This window comes from Rhipicephalus sanguineus, chromosome 10, assembly GCF_013339695.2.
Source record: "Rhipicephalus sanguineus isolate Rsan-2018 chromosome 10, BIME_Rsan_1.4, whole genome shotgun sequence".
NCBI classification, from domain to species: domain Eukaryota; kingdom Metazoa; phylum Arthropoda; class Arachnida; order Ixodida; family Ixodidae; genus Rhipicephalus; species Rhipicephalus sanguineus.
This window is the reverse complement of record NC_051185.1, coordinates 4,953,648-4,980,684: the sequence shown is the minus strand read 5'-3', so window position 1 is coordinate 4,980,684 and position 27,037 is coordinate 4,953,648. Positions and strand designations below refer to the sequence as shown.

The following is a 27,037-nucleotide window of genomic DNA, read 5'->3' as shown; positions in this document are numbered from 1 at the left end:
AGGAATGTGCACCCGGGTACTACCGCTCAAGAACAAGGACCGCTCCTTACTTGGGCTTCTGTGTTCCTTGCCAGTGCAACAACCATGGTGACACTTGCGATGTTGTCACTGGGAAATGCTTCGTGAGTTGTTTCTCTCAAAGCTCTGACGGTTCATGCTTGTGTCTGATGCTTCGAGAACCTCGAGAACTTTGATGGTTGTTCAGAAAATCGCACTACAGAAAAGGTGCTTTGTAGACTTGTTGGATCCTAATTATTCTAACCGCAGACTTTTTCTCTCAATTTTTTAGAACTGTCGTGACAACACCTACGGTGACCACTGTGAGAAATGCTTGCCCGGTTACCATGGTGACGCCACCAGAGGCAACCCTGATGACTGCCTCATCTGTGCCTGCCCGATTCCAACCCCATCAAACAAGTGCGTTGTTCAATGTGCTGTAGAAGCTCATTCACACTCTGAGATAGGATAAGCAACTTAGTTCACACTCACAGTACAGTGCTCAGCTTGTATTGGTATATTTGATAAAGCTTTGGAGGGAGATCCTAGCTCAGTCTTACGAAGTAATTAAAGAGCTTTATGCCTTTTTTGAAAGATTTTCTAATGAAATTTTGCATTAATATTTCAATGCATCAAAACATGGTTCCATTGGCTGAGCATAGCTATAATATAGTGATGTTCTATCTACTTTGTATTGTTATGTAAATAATTTTCCCTGTTCTAGCACCTGCATTACTTTCTTCTGTGTAATTGCAGCTTTGCCGAAAGCTGTGAGGTGTCTCCAAGTGGTCAAGAGATCAGCTGCAACTGTAAAAAAGGATACTTTGGGGCTCGATGTGATGTGTAAGTATACACAGGTCAAAATTATTGGGCCAGCTGGTTTGCAACATTGTCTAACTCTGTTTGGCACAATTATTTACAAATTATTGTACGCAGGTGTGACGCTGGCTACTTTGGTCAGCCTGACGTAATTGGCAGCAGCTGCGAGCCGTGCCAGTGCAGTGGCAACATTGACCCTGAAAACCCTGCCTCCTGTGACACAGTCAGTGGCGAATGTGTGCTCTGCCTGAACAACACTTTCGGCCCAGCATGTGAAATCTGTGCACCTGGCTTCTATGGTGATGCCGTTGGGGGAAAGAATTGCCGCAGTGAGTGGCACTGGATTCTTTCCAGAATTTTTCTTCGACTTCCTCAAAAGTGAAAAGTGAAGCAAATGTGTTGATATAGAAAACTTGTTCACTGTCCCGGGATGTTGACTCTAGATACACTCGGTAGAAATTGTTTTATGTATTTTTGTTATAAGTGCTGAGTCACAGTTCGAGGAAAGTGCTGGAAATCAGCTTTGCTTTAACACAGGACATACGTACTTATGTGGTTTTTCTTTTTCCCTTTGCTTCTGTAGAGTGCTCATGCGACACGTGTGGAATGCATTCTTGCGACGCAAGTTCAGGAACCTGCAACTGTCACGACAATGTCATTGGAGAGTACTGTGACCAATGTGCTGTGAGTGCTTACGATGTATCTTACATGCCTCTCAGAACTTATCCCATCGTGCACATGCATGTGAAAATGTCACATTGTTGCACCATTATCAATTTAATCACTTCAACGTGCCAGTCTCACCACAATTCTTAACTGATCTGTGAGAACATGTTCAACTGTCTGCTGTGTCATTTACAAACCACTATAGCACATATGTCAACATTGGTGCCATGCACTGCTGTTCCTGAAACACATGCCAATAATTTCACAACTCTATAGGAGGGCTTACAGGGCATGATCATAAAGAAAGTGTTCCGTAAGCGCTGTTCTTCTGTAACATGCATCAAAGGTGTGAGTAGTAAGATACAGATGGATTTAGCCTCTCACATTTGCTGGCAGTTACCCTGTCTGCACACCTTCAGCTAATACAAGGAGTTAACAGTTAGATGCCTAACTTGAGAAGTGTGGAAGTGGCCTCAACACCTTCCATCATGACACGCTAGGACCACATAACATTGGTGTTGCAAAACCTTCACTTTAAGCTCACCTATCGAGAGAATGTGCAAAAGTGATTTGTGGTTTCACTGATTTGTGTTGTACAAGAGACAGTTTTGATAGGGAAAATTGCCACGCACCCATTTGTCACACAAATCTCCAAGAAAATCCATGCGGATTTCTCAGAAAGGGCAGTTTTGAAAAGTCAGCGCACTGTGCAGATATATAGTGGTATTTATTGTGTCACTGGATTGCGGTGCAGCCGAATCACTGGGGCTTCAAGAGCTGCCAGGGTTGCCGTCCCTGTGACTGCGGCTTGGCTTCCCAGTCGAAGCAGTGTGACCTGGAAACGGGCCAGTGCCCTTGCCAGCCTGGTGCTGGAGGTCTCCGCTGTGAAACCTGCGAGCCAGGATTTTGGCGCTACTCCACCAGTGGTTGCATCTGTGAGTGCTTGAATGCCCAGTTGCCACTATTAACGCGATTGCATTAAAGAGCTTGGTTCACAGTAATTCCAGTGTCGGCGATGTTGGCGTCTTTGGTTGTGAGCAAAAAAGCAGCATTGGCCGGGAGCAAAAATTCGAGGTAGATGCAAATAACGATAGGAGCCAGAGGGTGTTTGCACTTTGGCTTTCCTTGCAGCACAGTTTAGGTCTCCACTGAGAAGTGAAGGCAGCCTAGCAATTGGGAAGGTGATAGTTATGTGTGTGTGTCACTGACAGCTTGACATTATCAGGTGTGTTGTGTAAAAAAAAAAAAAAATATGTGATTTCTGCCTCACTTCTCTCCACCCATTTGACATTATAGGTTTTACGCATAAACACTGCACCTATAAGTGGATTAGTCATGTTGGTGTGAACGTCTCGTGCTGTATCATGAGTGGGCATTATGACCAGCGTACATGCATACGCATCAAACGTGTCACAGGTCCTCACAATCACAATACTTATACTGCATGAAAGGGAAATTAAGCATGAGCCTGTAGTCTAACTGTTTCAGCGCAACTCAGCATAATGCAGGTTAAGCACATGTATGGCTAATTGGGGAGCCAACTTGGTGCTGCGCTTTGCCCAACTCTGTAATTATGTTAACATGCATTGTTGCATGTACATATGGACATAATTCAAGCAGCACAGGCACCATCTATAAGGGGGGCTAGAGGGCTCAAGAACCCCCCCCCCCCAAAGCCAGACATTTTGCCGGGTGGCTGTGCCCTGCAGGAAAATTGGGCCCCAGCTCCCTTCGGCAGAGTGATAACTCGGTGCCTATGCCAAGCTATACAACGCCACTGTTTCGCAACACTTGCAGTTAATTTTATACATTCCAGTTCTGCTATTTGTACATAACAAAGCAGAAAACTGGGCGAGTTGGTATGTATTCATCGTCATGATTCATCGTGTATGATTTGCTAAAAAAGTGCACTTCTTGCTTGCACATCTTTCAGCGTGTAACTGTGCTGCCAAGTTCTCGGCTGGTGCTGTCTGCAACCAGCAGACGGGTCAGTGCCAGTGCTTGCCTGGAGTGATCGGGGAGAAATGTGACAGCTGTCCACACCGATGGGTCTTTGTTGAGCGGCAGGGATGCCATGGTGAGTGTGTTACAATCAATAAGAATTGGCTTTTTCGTTGTTCACCAACAAATGCCATTCTATTTTGAGTTCATATTGATACACAATCTTTCTTTGTTGCTAAAACATGTTATCGCTTGATGCAAGCCATGCTTTGATGTACTTCCACTTTCTTGAACATTGTAAATTTCTTTTTGCATGATGCAAAGAAGAGTACAATCTCAAATGTACATGAGCATTAGTGATAATGCTGGAAACAACCATGGCTCATGTACACATTGTTTTGCTGCTGCCGAATGTGCTGTCCGGCAAGGACAAAGGGAGTATAGTGCCGGAGCATGCATAAGAACATCAGGCGAGGCTGGGAGCTGAGTGGGGGCTTTTAATTCATGACAGTGCGAGCGCACGTACGGAAGGCCTGTGTGATGCACTAAAAGAGCCAGACAAACTCGTTCTATTTGCTGTAATTTGCAATGTTAATATAAAAAAAGCGATGTAAAAGTAATCCATTACAAGTTTAATGATTGCTATTCAATTACATTTTTGAATGAAATAATTGTAATTTGTGGTCGGTTGATTTTACTAAATAAAGTATACAAGCCTAACCAGTAAAATATGCAGAAAAAGGCATCTTGTTTTGTTTATATATCCTATAATTACCCATAATCCTATTTCTGACAATATTTTATTTGTGTGTTACTTAACTTTACTACACAGGATTAAGGCAGTCTCATTCTAGCTGCTGTATTGATAGCGCCTAGTAAATTTGGTGTCAGCAGAAGCTAGGATGAGATACTGCTGACACATCCCATCAGAGGTTTGACTGCTGACTGCTTATTTACTTGTGCTATAAACATCTATGCTGTTCAAAAGTACTAAAACTGCCTCGTTTTACATTGCATCTGCAGAGTGCGGCGAGTGTGTGCATGCCCTACTGGATGACACAGACCAGTTGGCAGATCTCTTTGGTGACATTCAGTTTGAGGTGAAAGATTTGTCAGCAACATACCTGGCCAATCAACGGCTGCAGGTGGTCAACCAGACTGGCCATGACCTCAAGGTACGTGCCACACAAGTGGCAGTACATACAGTGTTGTTAATTTATTTGATAGGTGTCATTATGGAATTCAGTCGTTTATTATTTATTTATTGCTTTAAATGATTGCGCTCAGCCTCATGCCATCCATGAGGCTGAATCCACAAAAAACTAGATATAGGTGGTGATGCCATCTTGACATGGTTGCAGCAAATACTCTCGTTAAGCCTTCTGCACTGCTAACTGAGAGCTTATCCTGAAAATGACACTATTTCATCCACAGTATGTCACTTGTGAAGCATCACTGCTCAAATCTAAATCAAGTATGAGCATTATTGGTGAATGAATAAATTTAATAGTGCAGGCCGACAAATTGATAAATCCGAAGTGGACTGCTCTTACTTCGGCAGGGGTTGCCTCTTGCCCCACTTGAGTGCATTAGTGCCACACTCTATATTACGAAACTAGTGTACGTACGTAAGAGATATGGCTGCCTTTACATTCTGCACATGCGCAGCATGGAGCATGTAACGCTAACACAGAATTCTTGCATTTGCTGCTTTCAGCTATACTAAAATTCACTAATAAATTGTACAGACTGTGCATATGAAAATAATGATGTACAAGTGGTTCAGGCATCCAGTGAGGTTATTAAAAGCTTCTGAAGGATTTCATTGCATGGCTCAGAAAATGCCAGTACTTTATAGTTGCCTTTTTTCTATTTCTTACAACATGCTACAAAACTAATCTGTGTTTAGGTAGGAAATTGTGTGGTTACAGCACGTAGCACAAAACAGGATGTCTGTTGGAGCCTGTAATACTGCTAATCGATTTCATTGCTTTTATTGCAGCTTCAATTTGAGACATTCCAAACAGAACGTGAGGCAGAAGGTGCCAGTCCACTAGGACAGAATGTCTCTGACTTGGAAACTTTTGGCAATGGAGTACGCAAGAGTGTGAGTGAACAGCTTTTTTTTATATAAATTGTTGCTTTCGCATCACATCAAATATTGCAGAATTCTACTTTCACACTGTTCATTTGTAAAGTAGCAATATGCGTGTGAAGTGGTGATACATACTTGGCACTCTTTCGCATCGTAACCCTTTGAGAAATTATGTTTGTTAAGAGGCTCCCTTTCTTGACACAATGTAAACAGCACATTTAGACACTCTACTAATTAAAGCATGCCAATTTAAAGCCTGCTAAACATCATAAATGAATACAATGAAAGCAAATTATTGTCATTCATGTGAGTTACAAAGAAAAGCCATTTGCTACTGTGAAAACACAAGGATGCAGAAATTTTTAAATTCATAGTAAATTAATTCGGCCTTGCTCTGCGGCCACCTAGCCCTTCTTGGCCAGAAAAGCAATTGTTAGGACAAATCTTTTCTCACTTGTGATGCTTTCTGTTTGAGAAAAGTGTATAGGTTGTGTCTTTTTGGCAGCTTTGTGGCTACTGAAGGCCTTTGTTGAAACTTGTTCCATCATGGAGATTTTCACAGAACTCAATGACCATAGTCCTCTGGTGGCATAGCTTTATGTAAATTAAAACTTTTCTCTTCTTGTTAGATGTCGGTGATCCTTTCTTCTGCCAAGACAAATGACAATGCAGCGTTTGCTACTAAGATGGCTGCTTTACAAGAGGAAGCTGATGTCAACAAGACCATTAAAGAAATGCAGGGTAAGAGCACATTCACACATACGACTGCAGGCTCGATCAAATGGAGGCACAAGACACTCCTACAAAGGTGCTCTTTCTTGCAGACATTCTGTACAACCTGATGACATTCTCAGAAGGCCTCAGCACATCATCTGCTAGCAATATTGAGCCCATGCTGCAAGAAGCTAAGCGCATCACTGAGCGACTCAATGGGACCACCTTCGTTCCCGAATTCCGGCAGTCTGAGGATGACCTAGCTGAGGCTCGTGAAGGTCTGGTATCTGTATTTGCCCATTTGCGCAGTAACCTCTTTACAGATCCATGACATGAGTCACATTAAACATAACATATAATTGCAATACAGCAGGACAAAGACTGGCAGTGCTCCTAGGGATTCACAGTTGAATTGGTGATTATTAAGACAGAGACAATTAACAAGAGTCAATAATGGTTTCTCTCAAGTCCCTTCATCTACCGAGCTCGTAAAAGAGTGAAATATTTAGTCACAAACCTCTGCATCTGTGATTCATCGAGTTTGGTTTTCCAAGACAGGATGTGATGCTGCTGCAATGGTAAAGGCTATTAGAACACCAGCCGACCATTTTTTTTTTATGGATGTGTCCTTTCATTTGGACTCTTCATGGCACAGTCAATATGTTATGTAGCATGCGCAAAAGCATGCGCAAATGACACGGTGATCTTGCATGACATGTCAGTGACGGAGTAGTATTCCTAATGTCTGTAGAACACCTGCACCATTCCCGGTATGGCCGCCCTTCACATCCACTTTGTTACGCCTAAATATCCAATATCAGTTAAGCATTCCGAGTGCCATGCATTCATTCGAATGTCGTTTCTCAACTTCCTCAGCCCTGGAGCAAGCACAGCAGTTCTCGCTGCCTGTGGTGCAGAACAATGCAACGCTGGCTGAGCTCAGGCGCAGCATGCAGCAGGACCTGGAAGACCGCCTGCACGAGTTGTCCAACCACACGGCACGTGCTAACACCATGATGCGCAAGGCTTCGGGGCTGCTGCACATGGCTAATAGCTCACCATTCAGGGTAACTAATTAATTCAGGCTGCATGTTGGGTACATTTCATGTGGGAAAGATATTTATGTATGTTGGTTTGTTTGTCTTTACAGGGCCTAGTTGCTCAGAGTGAAGAGCTGCAGTCCAAGGCCCAGGAGCTCTTGAGAGAAGGCGAGGAGCTGCTGCGCCAGTGCTCTGGCTTTAACTTGGATGCAGATAAAGCTCTTGATGTGAGTGCCCTGGGGCATGTATTTGTCAGAACACTGAATTAAAACACAGAAAATTACTTTTTCTTCTGCATTCTAATGAAATTTAGAATTTCTTACAACTTTTGGCATGTTGGCATTGCTCAGAGGATGTTTGACCATTGTTGTATTCATCATAGTATTAAAGGACAGTCATCGATGGCGGTGGGTGTTCAGTGCCTCTAATAACCCTGGAGTGTGAACACAAAAGACTGCAAAATATAAGACAGTTACAGTAAGAGCATATTGCATCCCCTGGGAGCATATAGACATATTGAAACATTCTTAATGGAGAGTCAACAAAGAGGACAATGAAGTTGGGCTCGGTGCTCAGATACCTTGGAAACAAACGAGTAAAAACTAGGCTTGTTCGAATAGTAAATTTTTAGGTTCGAAGTGAATTCAAAGTGAATAGTGATTTGGTTGAATAATTTAGAATCGAATTCGAATAGTATATATCACATATTATAAGAAAAATGAGCATATTTGTCATGATCCAACTAACCTGCACAATATTTTTTTAACTTAAAACAAGGCATGTGCAAATGTCATTTTGGTTCAAAGGGAAGTGGAAGCAGTTTTAATTATTAGTAGGATATGAATTTTGGTAGAATGCAAGTGATAACCTGTATTTTTGCTAAACATGTTATTTCTGGTGCAAAGCTTGAAACATGAAGATAGGACAGAGTAAGAGACAGATGAGTGCCAAATCTGTAAGATATGTTACGATATATGTTACGATAAATATGATAACCTGCAAAATACGTTACGTTTTAAAACTTACTATACTTAGAGCATATAAGCCGGTATAACAAGCTTTTAAACTTGAAAAATGATGAATCGATGTGAGGGTAACATGTTCATTTAACTTTGAAGTGGGGCTTCGCGGCAGTGTGAATTTCCCCTGGATAGTTGTATTCACGGCATGGCACCCTTCCACTGCAGTGAAACCATCTTTACAAGGGGGTTACATGCGGACTAAATATACGCCTATTCACTCATTTCGAATACTTGGAAATTTCCAATAACTTAAATTCGAATCGAAGTGAATTCGAATACTGTAATATTCGTTCGAATATTCGAAGTGCTCGAATATTAGCACAAGCCTAGTAAAAACATAAATAATGACGCGTTGGTTGGTTTGTCAAACTTTATTAAGAGTGCATTGCATAAATTTAGAAATAATGGCCAGTTGTTGTGCTGAAAACATGGTGTGTGCTTACAGGCACTGGGTGACAATGAGCGTCGGCTGCGTGATTCAGTGGACCAGCTCCGAGAGACCTTGGCCAAAGTGACGAAGCAGACCTACGAAGTTGAGCCAGTTGTCCGCGATGCCGTTGAACACTCAGAACGGCTTCAAAACCAAGCTGAGGAGTGCAAGAAGTAAGTTTTTGTCTCGTAGAACTGTATGATTGAACATAGCCGCCCAAGTCACAACCTTAGTTTTGTTTTGACGAGCCTGCATGCTGCATCCATGCACGGAGCATTGTACTCAACAGTCAGTAATGCTATGGTCATGTTAAGTGTTAAACTTCGAACTGTTTGCTTCACAACCTCTCATCCGATTCTTTGATATGTATTGCAGGCACAACTCATCCCACACATGTTCTTAATAAGGAGATGATGTATCTTTGTTTAAGAACATGTGTAGGATGCATTGTCTTGGTGCCTGTAAAAGAATCAGACGGAAGGTCATGGAGTAAAGCACTCTCCTGTCTTTTTGCACGTGTCGTGTTTTCCTTTCTTTCACGAGTCTTGCTGATTCATTTTGCTGTTACTGCATGTTACTTACACTGCATGCTTTGTTTTAATAAGTTGGTGCTCGGTCATAGCAAAGCCAGTGCTGCAAGAACGTTGCATCACCAGTCCCTCTTGAGGAAGTTTACTTAGGTGCAAATTTTCTTATCAATGTACTTATGTTAGCATCTTTTTTACTCGAATATAGCAAATAGGTGAATAAAATTGAGAAATACAAATTGTGTAAGTAGCAAGAAAGAATAATGTGTTTGTGCACTTATTAGCATGGATGCATAAAGCGTCTTGTTTTGTTTTGCAGCATCCTATATGACACAAAGCAGACGTCTGCATCAGCACTTGCCTATGATGAAATAGCCAAAGCGATTGACGATGCCCTCAACTATTCACGTGCTGCAAAGGCTGCTGCTGATGAGGCTCATTCCCTGGTAATGTTTTCTTCTCCTGTAGTTTGTAAGAGATCAAGAAAAAAATTTTTGTTCAATTCTGTTGCTGCAGTGCTATAGAAAGATGAGTCAAAGATATTTCTGTGATGCCGTAGAGAATGAATAACCAGCATGCATTGAAAATAAGAATGACACAGAAGCCTGATGTCATCATTTACATAAGTGTCATGCTGTTGCTTGAGGCACAAAATCTTGCAGTAGATGCACTGCCGGTCTCTGTGGTACTGTTACATTACTCACACTTTAAGGTAGCTTATGCTGGCATGTTCCAGTGTTTTATGCCATTATTATTATTGTTTATATTATTATTATTATTATTATTATTATTATATTATTATTATTATTATTATATTATATTATATTATTGTTATTATTATTATTATTATTGCAAGTTACATTAGTACAGTACATGAAGACACACAACACTGGTTTGTTGAATCTTGATGTATCTTTAATACTTTGTTTCTCACAACAATACCCAGCGAAAGGCTTCTCCATTTTTTAAATGCAATCTGAAAACAGTCAAAATTTGACGTTTTGAAACCATAAAAGCCTCTCCCCTGTTGATATTAAAATTGTGTTTTTTCACCAAACAAGTAAGGCCAGCAACATGGCGGCAATGCGCCTGTGCTGACAGAAATATTTTCTGCTACTTGGGGGCTCACAGGCAAATTAAGCGAAGTCAACCATCTCTGGTTGGCTACCCTGCACTGACTAGATACTCTCTTGCCATGCTACTCTCTCCTTCTTCCTACCATCTTCCCCATCCCTAAAAGCGCTGAGCCGTGCCCCCACGACGGAAGGCAGAAAATGGCAACCTTTTCAATTCCTTCTTTTTTCCCAAACCATGCTGTCTCTGGCAGAAGTAAAAAAAGAAACCAAAGGTGCCACTGTTTAGTGTTCTTCAGAAGCACTTAACTGAGAGATATGAAAATTTTTTTGTGAATGTGCATTGTAAACCAATCACTGAGTCTTTGGGACACCACTGCATGAATAAGAAGACCTAGACCTCTCAATACATGTTTCAGTCTGTTGGTATCATCGACCGTGCTTCTGACTCTAAGGGCAACAGTGAAGGTCTCCTCGCCGATGCAAGGGAACTGGAACGACACGTAGACTATGGTAGGTGTTCACAACATGTTTATTAATGGCAACACTGACACTACTTTTTAGAATTTATGATGGAACCCAGGGTCTACAGAAATGGGGGGGGGGAGTGATTTCAGCTCGTGGTGGGCGCACCTCAAAGGTAATAAAAACTAAACCTGAGTCTCACAGTTAAAAAGGAAAAGATGCGCAAGCGCGAAGTGAGCCCCTGATTAAATTAAGCAGCTGCACTGGTTCATCACTTTTAGTTTTGCAATATTAATAATATAATAATAGCTACTGGGGTTTTAGGTGCCAAAACCACAATATGATTATGGTGCACGGCATAGTGGGGGACTCTGGATTAAATTAGACCACCTGGGGTTCTTTAAAGTGCATTTAAATCAAAGCACACAGGTGTTCTTTGCATTTTGTCCTCTTAAAAATGTCACCACTGTTCCAGGAATCGAACCTGTCAGCTAGAGCTTAGCGGCGCAACACCTTACATGCTAAGCTACCATGGCGGGTTTACAGTTTTTCAGATTTTTTAAAAATTCTATTAAAACCAAAGCCATTGAACAACCATATTGAATGTTTAAAACATGTTCCCCATATCAATTGGCTTGTGCGAATACAATGTCTGTAAGCGATATCTGTAGGATTTGTGAGGTCAGCGTTTAACTCATGCCTCATGCTTTTTTTTCCACTTTCAGAGATGAAGCCAAGAGTAGGAGATGCCGTTGAAAAGCTTGCAGCCATAGAACTTCATAACAAGATGAATGCCAAAGACTTGCAAGACTTGGCACGAGACATGGACAATTTGCAGACAAGTAACTTTATTCAGCATACTTACACGCTGCACTGTAATTTTTATGCCACAGTGAGCCAAACGATTCCAAGCTGTTTTTATGTTACGAAGTGCTGAACAACTTTTTAAAATTACAAGCTGCTTTCTTTGTAGTAGGCAGTCATTTGGCTGCTGTTTGTCAGTGATCATTCACAACTGCACATCAGTGAGTTTGTTAAGTAACAACTTATATTCAGAGTCATTTTCAGCCACTCAAACATCACAAGTATGTTTAGGAATTATAGTGAACAATGCAGTGTGCTAACAGACCTAAGTTTAGTATGTACAGTACTCACGGATTGAAACAGCACAATTTAGGGCTAAGTGGCGCATATACTTTTGTTTCCATCGTCTTCAGTTCAGGTCATGTCGGCGTAATTTCAGCTTGAACTCGTAGATTAGAGCCAACACTATCTTTTTCAGACCAGATTCGTCGTGACATGATGTGGTTAGCTCGAGCAATTGCACATACCAGTCGTTATGCTAAAAAAATTGATGTTGCATTTGAATCCATGAGTACTGTACCTTATTAAATTAAATTAGCCACAATTCATCATAATGCATCTCATCATCACTGTTTGTATACTTACTATCATTTCATGTGCATTGTTTGGTCACCATGCACTTTTGGTTGTACTTGTGTTTTAGCATGCAAGGCAGTGCTTTTTTGTACTTTGTAAAGATTGACACAAATTATTAGTAAGTTGAGCTGTGGTGCTGTGTTGATGTATGGAAATGTCCACAATGTTTATCTTACGTAAAATAAAATATTCTTAAGCAATACAAGGACATAGACGTAGACATTTGTGCACAGCATTTCATTTGTAATGTCATAATTGTGATAAGCTTGTGGTAATAAAAAAGTTGCTTAAATTGCACTTTAATAGAAAACAATGTAAGTCAAACCTGGATATACCGAATTATTGGTTATAATGAAATAAATGAGGAACAGTGTTGCCATCGATACAGTGTTACGAAAATACGTTTATAATGAATTTTCCTATGTAACGAAGACACTTATGTGCTTTTGTGTCAGGTAAAACTTTGTTATAATGAGGTTTCAGTTAATTGAGCTAATTTCAGTGGATGGGCCTTACAGGAGATCGCAGTGATGCTACCGGTTGGCTCTGGCAGTGTCTTTTAATGATGCAGTGTCCTGTTTGTATGAGGGCTTCAGACTGAAAGGAGGCAGTAGTGGCTAACAGCACAAGAATTTCATGGACTGCTTAAGAGACCTTGGTAATTGTGGTGAGAAATTGTCGAACAAAGAATGCTGCTGGAGCCAATGTTTCCACAAGGGGACTTGTCCTGACACGTTCCCTTGTCAAAAGTTTGGCTCCAGTGGCATTGCTTTTTTGACAGTTTCTCATCATTTCAAGCCTTCACTTTCCTTTGAACTTCTGTCTTATTTGTATTTGGTAATTGTAGGAAACTCAACCACAGGAAAATTGTGCAGCCCCTGCAGTGTTGCTCCTCTCTGAAACTAAGTCGTCTCGTGGCATGAAACAAATTTTGCACAATCCATAGAACGGTGACATAATATTGCAGATTGATTAAGTGTTTGCCTTTACTGTCCGGTTCTCTCTTTCTTCCTTTTTCTATTTCACAGCCGAAGGCAACGAAGCTCTGCTGGCCTCAGTGACGGCTGTACGTACAGCAGCTGACCAAGTGCAGGAAACCGCAGACAAGGTTGATGCCATCCTGCAGCGACTTCCAGGTGAAAACACGCATGCTCAGGCACTCTCCAGCGACAACGTAGGCTACCAGCAGGCGCTGCTGGCTGCCAGCAGCTACAGTGAGTCTGCATTTATTCTTTTCCTTATGGCCAAGGTACACAAATGCAAAGACCACTTTTATTATTATTATTATTATTATTATTATTATTATTATTATTATTGTTGTTGTTGTTGTTTGTTGTTGTTGTTGTTGTTGTTGTTGTTTTTATTATATATTATTATTATATTATTATTATTATTATTATTATTATTATTATTATTATTATTATTTTTTATTTTATATTATTATTATATTATTATTATTATTATTATTGTTGTTGTTGTTGTTGTGAAGTTTGAAGTTTATTTCATTATTTTTGTGGTACATGTATTTACAACTGTTGTTGCTTATTTATTCAAGACAATTTTGTTTTCGACACAGGAGCTCCAGCGTAATATCACTTACTGCATGACATTTTGCCGCTAGTTAAGACAACACACACAAGAAAGACCCAAACACGGCAAAATGTCATACAGTAAGCAATACCAACTAGGGCAAGAGGAAGTTCTCCTCAAGCATATCAATTCGCGAATGAAGCTATAGTACCGTGGCTCATTCCTCAGAAAGCAAATGAATTTTCTACCACTGCTCCATGCTCTTCAATAGGGTATGAAACTGAGCTAATTGGCAGGTATTCATCTTGGCATATGTGCAGCACCTCACGAGGTTTTTAAACATGCTACCCGTCCCCTTCTTTACTGTCTTTCATTTAAAAACATTGTGAAGTGCTGCACGCATAGGTCGGCAAACTCACTCATGAGTCACTCACTCAGACTCACTCAGACTCATATCGAGACGTGAGTCTGAGTCTGAGTGAGTCCGGTGGGTAAGTTTTTGTGAGTCGAGTCCGAGTGAGTTCGGTTGGGAAAATTTGGTGATCTGAGTCCGGTGAGTCTGGTTGAGGAAATTTTCGGTGAGTCTGAGTCCAGTGAGCCCAAGGGCAAATATATTGCATGAGTGAGTCTGAGTGAGCTCCACAATTTTTGCCGACCTATGGTCCTATCTACTCAACTTTAGCATTACTATCAGCCCTATGTCGCTCACTTTTATACTCCCGTATACTCCCGCATACTCTACGCACTACCGTTCATACGTCAGTCAATATTTATTGATCAGAGCCGTGATTTGAGGAGGGAGAGGGGAGGAGGTGCCTTGACCGCCCCTCGCAAACTTTTTCACAGGAAGTTACTGGTAAAAATATCTCGTCTGAGTCATGAATTTCAATAAAAAGGTCCTTATTGAACTGCAAACTCAGATACTCGTATTTGAGGTACGAGATCAAAAGGTGCTAAGTAGCGCACCGTTATGCGAGATATTGGTTAAAGAACATTGACATTACGGTAGAAAAGGGTTTTTTAATGCTAACGGACTCACGAGCCGACTCACTCAGACTCACTCAGACTCAGATCCAGCCGTGAGTCTGAGTCTGAGTGAGTTCGAGTGAATGAAATATTGGTGAGTCTGAGTCCGAGTTTCCGTGAGAAAAATTATAGTGAGTCTGAGTCCGAGTGAGTTCGATGAGGAAAAGTTTGGTGAGTCTGAGTCCGAGTGACCCCTGACGGTACGACATGTTTCGTGAGTGAGCCTGAGTGAGCTCCACATTTTTTGCCGACCTATGGCTGCACGTACCCAAAGATCTGTTTCACTGCTACTTTTTGCCCTTATTATTAATGATTTAAGGTCACCAAATAAGCAGGGGCAAAATGAAAAGCCCACATGCCACATTTTGTGTGATTGAAAAGCTACAAATATTGTGCCCTTTTAACGAGTGTTACAAGTCGCCCATCAAACATTTTAGCTCTTCTCCTCATACACCAGCCCGACATTAGAAGCTGCACAGTAAAGGCCGGTCCAACTTAGGCAGGTCTTTATTCCCATACGGCTTTAGTGTGTGAGTTTGTAGCATCTAGAGCAAGGTAGGGAAAGCCGGCATTTAATATTCAATAACTAATTTATTGCACTGCAAAGTACATTTTTTCATTAAAATATGCCAGAATGTGAAATTTGCGTTGTCACATGCAGAGTTCAGAAACTAACACTTTTTAGCTACACCAGGAAGTTCTATCACAAAAGGTGTAAAAGTTATTCATGTCGTTTCACTAGAGGCCATCATAAGAAACTTGGGCTTGGTCACTGTATGTACTTGTGGTGACTGCATGCTTGCTTGTATTCAGTTGACCGTGTCGTGGCTCCTGAGCCAGACTTGGGTCGGCTTGCCAACCGGCTGCTCCAACGGCACAAGGCCATGAAGGACCATGCCATGGACATCCAGAAGCAACTGGAAGAATTGCGTCGCAAGGTGGCCCTTGCCAAGGATGAAGCTAACAGGGTCAGTGCACGTGAGCTTGGCTTGCGCAAGAGTAATTACTATGAAGGAAAAAATGAGATTCGTAAACAACTCAGTCATCGCACTAAGATTAAATGAAGACAAAGCTTCGTGTTAAAATAGTGGAAAGCCAATATTAGCCAACATTAGCAATCAATTATCAAACCCTTGCCAGCCTGAGCCAGGTGCTAAGGACTGCTGGTAATGTGTAAACAGATGCAGTAGCTGAGGTTGCATGACTTAAAGTCACACAGGCAACTGACAGAAGTTGGTTGGTTGGTTGGTTGCAAAGCAACTGTCGCATATGGTTGCTTTGGTTGAAAGGCGAGCATTTTGGTGAAGTCGCTCACTGATCGATTCTTCAGGCTCCCCTGCTATCCCAGCCACTGTGCTTGAATTCCTCTACCTTCCTTTGAGTGTTTGAGCATGTCTTGCACACCAGCGAAGACTCTAAGCACCTTGCACCGCCAAACAACCCATGAAGGCCCATTGCCTCAATGTCTAGTCCCTCTTGTTTTTCCTTCCCTCTTCTGTACTGCTTGTGTGTACGCTTGCAGGTGAAGATTGGCATGGCATTCAACGGCAACGAGTGGGTCCGGCTAAAGAATCCTGAAAATTTGCAAGAGGCAGCAACATACACTCACCTGTCTCTGCACGTCAAGACAGACAGGCCTGATGGCACGCTCTTTTACCTTGGAAATGGTCAAAGCTCTCAGCCAAGAGCGAAACGTTCTCGTGAGGTGAGCATATTCCAGACACTGTTTTGCAGAATTAAGTGATGGGAGTTATGTTGGGTATGTCTTTGGGGAAGTGATATGGCTCTCGTTGAGAACTTGGTGACTGACACACTTGTTGCTACTAGAGTACCATGTTTTTTTCTAAGTTCCTCTCGGAAAATACAGTGAGAATCGGAATACAGAAAATTAATTTATACCTAAGTATCCATTGCACGTGGTGCTCTCAACGATAGTAACAGCTAGTTAGTAGTTTTGTGAAGAAAACAAAATTTGTTACATCATCAACTGTCAGCCTTTTGTGTAATCACTGGCTATTTTTTAGTAATATTGTTCTTGCACTCAGTCATCGCAGTTTACTCGATGTTCTTATATACTGATACCTTTATGCTATATTGATAGTAGTTTAGTAAAATTTCAAACTGCACATGTGCTTTTCAGGGTGATTTCATGGGCCTGGTATTGAGAGATGGCTACCCTGTGCTTCTTATCAACCTCGGCGATGGAATAGAAGAGATTCGGAATGATAAATATGTTGCTGACAACAATTGGCACCAGATTGTTATTGACAGGTAATCTACTGGAATTGTCATTGAGCAAGGCCCAAGTTCATCTTTATTATATGACAAGCAGTGCTATTTCTGTTACAAGAACGCAGTCAGGAGCTGGCATAAATCCAGAGTGATGCCCAGCTGTCCTGACTATCCTCTCGATGGTCCTGTGTCATAAGGTCTCTGTCAAATATGCTGACCACCCCATTCATATATTTAATCTCAAACTTTTGTACTACTTAATATTTTCTCAAACATCATTACTATCCAGAAGGTGCACAAGCTCACGTATTGATCAAGGTGAAATAATTTATTATTTTGAACGGCCTAGCTTCCAGTTATGTAATTAACAAACGCTTTCTTTCCAGAAAGAAAGAGAAGTAGTCTAAATCTGTTTTTAAGTGTAGTGCAAAGCTCATCAATTCAAGAGTAAGAATGGTAAGTTTTTGCGAAATTAGGGAGGCAATAATCATATCTCTTCAGGATCTGACCTCTCCTTCCATAACATGTCATGCACTGCAGTGACCACTGGTTTTTGCTGCATTAATGAAAGCCGGGCTCATCACACATCAAACAGTAGTAGTAGTAGTAGTAGTACTTTATTCACAGTAAGCAGAATACAGAGCTCACTGCAGGGGCAAGGGCTAAAGGCAAACAGCCTGACAAAGGCCCCTGTCCCTCCACAGTTCGTGAAAGTGCATAAGCTTCGACATCAGCACAGCCAAAATATATATATATATATTCAATACATTGGTTTCAGAGAAATGGCCAACAAGCAACTTGCAAGTACTAACACATAAAATTCACACACAAACAAAATACTGAATTAGAGGTCGCTCTCGTAGAAATACACAACTTAACAAAATCGACCAATAATTTCAAAACTGAGAAACGCAAAATGCATGTGCATGCACTGAGATTACACTGTTTGTTAATGTAATCGAAATACAAATTTATGAACAATTTAAGCATTAGCCGAGGCATGAACCTCCACTAATTAGCTTTGATAATGTATACTGGTGGTTATTAATAAGTCCTTTATTTGTTTTTTAAAGGTCGCTGTACAAGCCTTAATGTTCAATTGATCTGCAAGGGTATTTAAAACATGAGGTACCTGGTACGCAACACATTGTTTTCCATGCTTGGTTCTTGTTCTAGGAGCTCGTTTCTTTTGTTCTCGCAAACGGTAGTGTGGTCTTTCGGAGCAACTTTCTTCATATAGCTTATTGTTTTGAATTAGCTGAATCAATTTAAAATGATATAATATATCTATCCTGAGCATGGAATGTTTAATGAATAGTGGAGCAGTATGCAAGTTTGTAGGTTCCCCTGTATTTTCTAACAGTGCAATATTTTCTAGAGCTGTGCGAATAGCAAAATTTTGGGTGCGAAGCGAATTCGAATATTGAAGTGTGAGTGCGAATCGAATCGAATATTTTTCGAATATTTCTCGAATAGTTCTAGAATATTTTTCTAATACTCGAAGCAAAATTGCAGAAAAAAAAGTTAGAGGGATTCTTAGCATATTCTTATGAGATAGCAAGATGAAAGTGTTTCTTTCGCTAGTTGATGAAGCACTGGCAGAGTGGTGTTTCATAGTTGTCTTATCAAGAATGAGCAATGTAGAGGCCGAATTTATTTATGTACATGATTTGGTGCCCAAAGTGTGCCACAACACTTTACACGTGATAGGCAAAGATGCCATTTCTTCAGCCTCTCCTCCTGTTTCATCTTCTGCGGAAGCCCAACTGATGTGGCGGACAAGGGTGTGCTCAAGTCCGGAGTTCCAAATCTGCCTCGTAGACGTCGATATATAAGAACATCTGAAATTTGGATGCTAAAAAGCTTCAGCTCCCGATTTTTCGGACTTCCTGCCCAAATTTCAGTCCAAAACAGCATTAATTGAGCCCCCACCTATGCCACATCTTTCATCTCCATGTTGGAACCACCGTTTTCTTGAGTTAGTACATTTGCGACCGCAGCAGAGCTTGAAAGGCAGCTTTGTCACAATGCCGGGGTGATGAGTGAAGCATATAAAAATAGGAACCACTTCCAATCGGACGTTGACTGTGTCTTGGCAAAGTTTGACCGTAACGGAGCTTGAAAGGCAGCTTTGCCACAATACGAGAATGTAATGAGGTGAAGCACATTGAAAATCTGAAGAAGTCACTTTCAATTGAACGTTGACTGTATTTGTTTTTGGGAAGTTCGAATAGTTCGAATAGTAAAATTCCAGTGCGTATCGAATCGAATAGCAAACACTATTCGAAAAATATTCGAAATTTCGAATATTCGCACACCCCTAATATTTTCTTTTGTATAGTTATTAGCTTATGGTAATTCCCTTGCGATGTCGTTCCCCAGACTAACATCCCATAAGTTACTTTAGAATGGAAGAGTGCATAGTACATACTTATTTTTAACCTTAATGGGATTAAGTGCATTATTCTGAAAAAACAACCAACTATTCGTGCTAATGTGGCAATCAGATGATTCACATGTGTGTTCCAGTTTAATTGCTCCTAAAACCACACACCAAGAAATTTTTGTTCCCTAATGTGTGCGATGCAATTTCCTTCAAATTTTACAGTTATGTTACTGATAGGTTGTTTACAGGTCGGTATATCATAAAGGTTTTTTTATTCACATTCAAGCGCAGTTAATTTTGCCTTAAACGATTTGAAAGATGGCTTAGATAATTATTTACACTGACCTCAAGTGATATTAAATTGTCTGATGAAAAGAAAACATTCGTATCGTCAGCGTACATAATAAGTTCAGGAGAATGAGGTATATTGACAGTATCATTTATATAGGCAAGAGCAATAGTGGCCCCAGTATGGACCCTTGGGAACTCCTTGGTTTAATTTATCTTTGTAGAAATTGTGTTATTCATTTGTATAAATTGATAAAGATCTTCAAGTTAACTTTTAAAAAGTTGTAGTGCGACTCCATGCACCCCATACCTCGATAATTTATGAACCAACCAATGATTTGAATTGTATGGAGTCAAATGCCTTTTGAAGATCGATTAGAGCCCAAGAGTGTATTTCTTGTTTTCCATACTTTTGATTATATTATCTTTGATATACAGTACAGCTTGTTCCGTTGATTTATTTTTTTGAAAACTGTACTGACCTTTTTGTTATTTGATGCTTATCAAAAAAGGATGCAAATCTATCATAAATTACCCCTTCAAATATTTTTGATATTTCACGGAGTACCTTCAAATCCAAAATAGGATGGAATATCTACACCTAAAACTGCTGAAAAATACCTGTCAACAGCTATTAATGCTACTCTGTAAAAAATTTCAGCCCCTGTGAGCTTCCTTTAAATGAGTGGTATGCAGCTCCACTAACACAACAACCAATGTGCCTATCAACAGAAAAAAAGACATTACCAAAAGCTAATGGAAGGTTTAAAAAGGTGTGTGACTGTGACGCAGTGGATAGTGTGCCCGGCATCTGTTGTTACGGAAAGAGAGGTCATGGGTTCGACTACCGGCGACGGAACTTTTTTGCCCCGCCAGGGTGGTCTCGTGGTTATGGCGCTCGACTGCTGACCCGAAGGTCGCGGAATCGAATCCCAGCCGCGGCGGCTGCATTTTCGATGGAGGCGAGAATGTTTGAGGCCCGCGTACTTAGATTTAGGTGCACGTTAAAGAACCCCGGGTGGTCGAAATTTCCAAAGCCCTCCACTACGGCGTCCCTCATAATCACATCGTGGTTTTGGGACGTTAAACCCCAGATATTATTATTGCAATAGCAATTATATGGACAGTCTCGGCGACTTTTGCCGCCGTTGCCGTCGCCGTCATGTCCCGTATGAAGTCCAAATCCGTCGCCGTCATGTCCTGTATGAAGTCCAAATTGATAAGATCACCCTGCGCATTGTATGTTCTACCGTGGGTAAAAGCGCGCGAGCGGGGGCAACGAACGCGGCTGAAGCAGACATCAATGAGCCGGCCCATTTCCGTCGCTCGGAGGGTGCATGCGATAACATCACCCCGCTCGGGAGGCCTGCCGTCGAAGCAGACAGGAAACGCCCCGCCTGTGTTTAACGAGCATGAAAAGATGCGAGCGGGGGGGGAGTTGTCGCGCGAGCAGCAACTTTGAAATTTGAATTTAAGGGTGCGATCGCTGGCGCGCACGCTATCTTGACAACCATCACAGAGGGCGGCTCGTATACCCTTCTACGTGCTGCACTCTCAACGCGAAGTGACTATGCGGATAGAGCACCTCTCCCTGGAGCAGCCGTATTCTCTTACACCAGCGTTTTTATTATTAAGGTTTAAATAGAGCTTAGGAATATTTTTAAAAATTAATGACAAGCAATTTTTTCATTAAATTCTAAGCATGGAGCATGTAGATCATACATTAAGCTTTTGCTAAATGTTCGACGCAGATTTCGAGAGCTTGTGCGCCCTGAGTAGGCCAATAGTATTCTCATAGTGCCAGCTTCAATTCTTCTGCGGACACTGTGTACAACAAAGTTCTTGTAGATTAGCTGCATGCTTTTGCTCGTAGGAGTATAGCCAAGAAGAATGGTTTATAAGCGTGTCTGGCTTTCGGACCTATGCTTATTTGCAATAGGTGTCAGTAGTTGTGATGAGCTGTGTCAGATTCTCAGCAGCACTTCAAATTTATCTTTGCAGTATTATTCGTAATACTTTCTCTCTCTGTTGCAATAGTTTACTTGTAGTATGGCAAAGTTAAACTTTTGTTGGCTGATGCATTCAGGAAAGGTGGCAAGCTGTATTTTTTAGTATTGAAGTATATGTAAGGTTGTTGCGAGATGTGCGGCTGAAAAGAAATGGGCACATATGGGGCTTCTTTCTGTTGCACAACAGTAATTTTCATCTGGTTTGCTTGCATTTCTTTTCTTAAAAATCGGGCGCTCGCTGCTTTCCTATTAAGGATGCTATGTCACTGAGAGCACACACACTATTTGTAACAAGGAAAGGCAGGCAAGATAGACAACATTTGTTGTGCTGCAGAAGGATATCCCAAGTACCGTATTTACTCGATTCTACCGCGCCCTCGATTGTAACGCGCACCCGTTTTCCTCGACCAAAAAAAAAAAAAAAAGTACAACATCGATTCTAACGCACACCTATTTTTCGTGAGAGAAATGAACAAAGAAGTCCGTAGGAGTCCACCTTCGCACATTCAGAAGAACAAGTATTTGGCTTTTAAAGAACTAAAGTTTCAAAAAAAGGAAACACAAAGTCAAACGGCAGGCCTTGCCGCTGAGACTGTCACCACTACGGCGGCGATACGAGTCGCATAATGGATCAGTCTTCGTCGCTGTCGGACAACTCCTTGTCGCTGTCAACGCTCTTCGATTTCGGCAAATTGGCCCTGCTTTTGTCCACAGAAACTTTTTCGTGAAGCTTTGCTGTAAAACAATCTTCTACTTCTGTTTGCGCCAGTCTCGCACGCACGTTTCGGCAACTCTGAACGACCGCGATGCGGCCCGATTTCCATCCGTCTCTGCACATGTAATAACTTTTCTTTGAAATGCGACATCGTGGTGCACTCATCGAGTATTTGGAGTGGGCACTTCCATGCCACCGATGCGAATGTAGAATGGGATGACAAACTCCTCAGCACACGTACGAACTGAAACAATGACAGAAATGGCCGAGGCGCGTAGGAGGCGGCCTTTTTGAAATGCCGATGGCAATACGATAACCGAGTTTCTTTTTTTTTTTTTTTTTCAGTACTCGATTCTAACGCGCATGCGATTTTTCGACTCGTTTTGCCGAAAAAAAGGTGCGCGTTAGATTCGAGTAAATACGGTATACCTTTCTTTTCGAGAGTGCAGAGGGGTGTATGACTGCTCTCGCTAATCTTGTGTTAGAATTTCTGCAGTAAAGCATGCTAATAATTGTCCATTATTTAGAAATTTATCTATAGATGGGGACACCTACAGATATTCCAGAAAGAAAGATAACAGTGCTTCCTTTGACACTCCATTTGTTCATTTATTTTTTATTCCAGGACTGGCAAGACAGTCAATCTTGAAGTGCGCACAGAAGGTGAACCTGACAGCATAAAGACCAAGTATCTCCAAGGCACCAGCAGCGTGTTCAACTTGGATCAGGCGCTGTCCGAGTTCTACCTTGGAGGTGTGCCAGACACTGCAGATGTATGTGTAACATTGCGCGCTACGGTGATGCAAGCAGATTCACACCTGTCTGGTTATGGCATTGCACTGCTGAGTAGAAGGATGTGTATTTGATTCCCAACCACAGCAGTGTGGCATATCAGTTGGATGAAATGCAAAAGCACTTGCCTGCTTAAACTCTGGTGCAGTTTAGGGAGCCCTCGGTGCCCATGAATAGTCCTGAGCTGCTGCACTAAGACATCAGTATTGCTTAAAATGTTAAGCTCACTCAGCCGATTGATCGTATTCCATCCCTCACCTTATATGTAGCTTTTTCTGGTAAACCCCCACATTTTGATGCACTCAGAATTGCATATGTAGGAAGTGACAAAATGCAGATGAACTAATCGGGATAAAAACTACTAGTGTACTTATTAGTAGCAACGCATTCAAAGTAGCAGCGTTGAACACGCATATGATTTCTCTGATTGGTGCACTTTAAAACGAGCATGTATAATTTAGTTATGACACAGTCATGGCTAGAGTGGCTTGTTTAAAGCCTGTATTGATGGGTTATTCTAAGTAAATTTTATTATAATGGTAGAGAAGTTAGTGGTGAATCAGCCCTTTGAGGAATATAGTAAATGAAAGAATCCTTTTCAGTCATCTCGCACATTTATGACATTGTCATAACACTCCCAATTATGTGCATGCTCAATCGTGCTGTTTCCCTCTTTTTTTGTCAATGCTCAGATTCCGCTGAGCCAACGGGACACTATGCCATTCATTGGCTTCTTGGAAGAGCTGCAATTTGGCAGTCTGCCTGTGGGCCTGTGGAACTTCCACAGCCACCAAGGGAAGCTGGAGGGATGCCAGGAAGCGGGACAGCCTCATCGACATTCCCAGTGGCAGGGGCCTACGCTTTGATGGCTCAGGCTATGCCATAGTGTCCAAGGAACGGCGTGATTTCAACGATGGCATCAGCATCAGCATGAAGTTCCGCACGTATGCCAAGGAGGGACTGCTTTTCCTCATACACAACGGGGTCAGTGCATCTGTTGAATACTTCCCAGCCTATACACACTCACTTCCTAAGTTAGTATACAGAAGCCGCAGGCTGTAATACATTCACTCATTGGCAAATTACAGCACGCATCAAAATAACTGCTGCAACGAGAGCAGATGTAGGACACCCTCACATGTAAGCTCTGAGAGTGAATGTGAACCCAGCTTTCTGTGTACATTCGGCAGCTATAAGTAGAAAAAATGCAAAATGGTAGGTGCAGTGAAGCATGTATTTGTTCTTGTGGCCGTCTTTTCAAAACATACTCAAAGCAATGCAACACAAAATTCATACTAGCTAAGAGTCAACATTCTGCTGGGTTGTAGTAGCCTCTCTAGGTGAGAACCGAGCTTAGACCTGAGCCCATGCCTACCAGTTGTTTCCCCCCTTTTAGTGATTCACTTTTCTGTCTTTGAAAATGCTTCACGAGGACCACTCTGCTTTTGCAGGGAACATTTATGGCCCTGGAGTTGCGTGATGGCCACGTTGTGTATAAGTTCAACCTTGGCAGTGGCATGACACAGTTGAAATCCAATGCAGCCTATAACGATGGCCAGTGGCACCAGCTCAGAGCTGCCCAGTTGCGTAATGATGCTGATCTTACGGTGAGTTCACTCGAATGATATGCTTCCCTTAAAATGTGATAGCTTTTCTCGTAGCATGTTATTAAAAAAGCTTGACTTGAAGACATACTTAGTTTAAGCTGTACTTCCAGGCAAGTGCAGCTCACAAGTAAGTCATTGAGATGATTGGCACATTTTTCATAGGGCTGACAGATTTCCATTAGTCCCATGTTGTGCATCATGTGCAGTGCCTGCACCCCCAATGGTGGCATTGATTATTCTAGCATTGCGAGATATTATGTCTACTATATGTACTACTAGAGTGCTGTTACTTCTATACTGTACACAGCATGACTTACCTCACATGCTGCATAATGCTCCTATTTATAGTTTGAGTACTGTCCAAGAAATAGTACAAGAAAAATGTTAAATATCGCTATTGTTGCACAATGGCATTGCCCTTTGGGCAAGACTGCTAGTTTTTGAGGAGACGCCAGTAACTGATAAATGGTTTGCAGCCATCTGTTTCAACAATTTTCCTTTTTGTCAGGTGGGAGGCAACGATTCTGTTCCTGCTAGTTATCGAGGTCCAGAGACTGGCATTGACGCCACCGATGACATATTTGTTGGGGGCCATCCGTCTTTTCATGGTCACACGTAAGTTGTCATCCGGCTGAACAGATGTACCTATAGCATAAATGCCATTTCGAATTAAAGTTTGAATTTTAACATTGTGCAAGAAGCCTTGTGTAGGATGGCATAAAATGTAGCAGTCTCAGTGCAAAATTTTCCTTTTGAAATACTTGTGAATGCATTATGAAAAGCTAGGAAATACTGACATTTTGATGCCAAAACTAAGGAAAACTGCTGCCATTACTGCACACCAGAAAAGATGCAGAACCTGGAATTTCGACAACCAACACAACTCTTGGACATCATTTACGAGGTTAAGCAGCATCTGTCGGGTGCTGAAGGTAATAGAGGCCATGGTCTGGGCTTTGCACCACTACCAGTAATCGCCACCAAATGCATATATTTTCTGCTTAGACACTATCTCACGGCTGCTAATTAAACGTTCTACACTTACCATCCCTGATGGTTTGCCAATATTGCTTCAATAGCATGCACTACTCATAATCAATTTCTAAGGTAAGTTTATTGCAGTTGCCTGTAAATACTGCACAGGTTCCTTAAAGGGAAGCTGAAGTGGTTTTAGAATTCGATAAAACTTTGTTGTTAACAAGGATCAACATTATTGTCGACGATGGCATAATTTTTTTCCACTGTTGTGGCAGCAGGAGCTTTAAAATACGCGATAGAAAAGTGCGTCTTGCTCCACCCACGCGAATGTACCGAAAGTGTGGGCGTGGAAACAAATTAACCGTAACTACATCATCGTTGGGGAGCCACGCAGCACTGTCGTATCTTCAACCGTGGCCTCCGTGACTAGTTCCGGCAGTGCGCGTTGGTGGAACTGATCACGAAGGCCATGCTTTAACAGTGCCAAGGTTGCCGATGACGCGGCACACCGAAGCTGACGTCACCGCATTTCGCTCAGCACCTCAAGAAGACCTGCGGCTGCGGCGGCTGTTTTTTGCCAAGAAATGCTATTTGCGTTCACTTCAGTGAACTCTTACATTAGTTTTCGAATTCAGCAGGTATCAAACTATGATCACACACTCCAAAGTCATTTCTTTTTTAAAAGTACTTGAGCTTCCTTTTAATGGCAAAATAGAAAGAACCTTGTGAACATATAATGTTCCTAAAGTTCCTTTGCAGCTGTGACATGCTATTTAATATTTCAAAGTCGAACTTAACTTTTCACTGTCCAGTTGACTTTGCCAAAGTGGCAGCTCATTGTACTGTTTTGCTTGAGCTAGTTTTGTTTATGCAGGGAGGTCACCCGCATGAACTTCGAGGGATGCATAGAAGAGTTGGAGCTGGACACACGACTCGTCGACTTGCACAAAACCAAGGAGGCCCTGGCTGTGACCACAGGTTGCCCTCCAAATGTGGGTGACATCTTTAAAGATTCCTGCGTCATGCTTCCTCTCGCTAAGAAGGCAGTTGCAATCTCAAAATGGTGTTTGCTGTGTTTACAGGCTGTCAAGACACCAATTTTATTGATGCATAGAAGATGTATAAAATTAAAGATCTGCCCCTTCAATTATATTTGAAAGAGTACCAACAGATTATACGCAATTATTGTGGTGCTGATCACTAACTCTGAACTGAAGTACATAAGAATGCATCTATTTCATCTAG

The 27,037-nt window shown here is 41.7% G+C and overlaps 1 protein-coding gene across 1 annotated transcript in view; it reads left to right on the top strand.

Annotated features, from left to right (window-relative positions):
• LOC119372308 (laminin subunit alpha-like) overlaps positions 1 to 27,037 on the top strand; it is a 40,674-nt gene that overhangs the window by 6,499 nt on the left and 7,138 nt on the right. Inside the window, 27 exon segments of the mRNA XM_037642782.2 lie at positions 3 to 122; positions 290 to 417; positions 754 to 840; positions 934 to 1,145; positions 1,400 to 1,500; positions 2,237 to 2,417; positions 3,416 to 3,559; positions 4,447 to 4,598; positions 5,426 to 5,530; positions 6,148 to 6,259; positions 6,343 to 6,510; positions 7,109 to 7,299; positions 7,383 to 7,499; positions 8,740 to 8,897; positions 9,571 to 9,697; positions 10,744 to 10,837; positions 11,515 to 11,631; positions 13,258 to 13,443; positions 15,599 to 15,753; positions 16,308 to 16,490; positions 16,926 to 17,056; positions 23,041 to 23,188; positions 23,900 to 24,025; positions 24,027 to 24,191; positions 24,659 to 24,814; positions 25,323 to 25,429; positions 26,667 to 26,784. Coding sequence (XP_037498710.1) covers positions 3 to 122; positions 290 to 417; positions 754 to 840; positions 934 to 1,145; positions 1,400 to 1,500; positions 2,237 to 2,417; positions 3,416 to 3,559; positions 4,447 to 4,598; positions 5,426 to 5,530; positions 6,148 to 6,259; positions 6,343 to 6,510; positions 7,109 to 7,299; positions 7,383 to 7,499; positions 8,740 to 8,897; positions 9,571 to 9,697; positions 10,744 to 10,837; positions 11,515 to 11,631; positions 13,258 to 13,443; positions 15,599 to 15,753; positions 16,308 to 16,490; positions 16,926 to 17,056; positions 23,041 to 23,188; positions 23,900 to 24,025; positions 24,027 to 24,191; positions 24,659 to 24,814; positions 25,323 to 25,429; positions 26,667 to 26,784 — 3,789 coding nt within the window.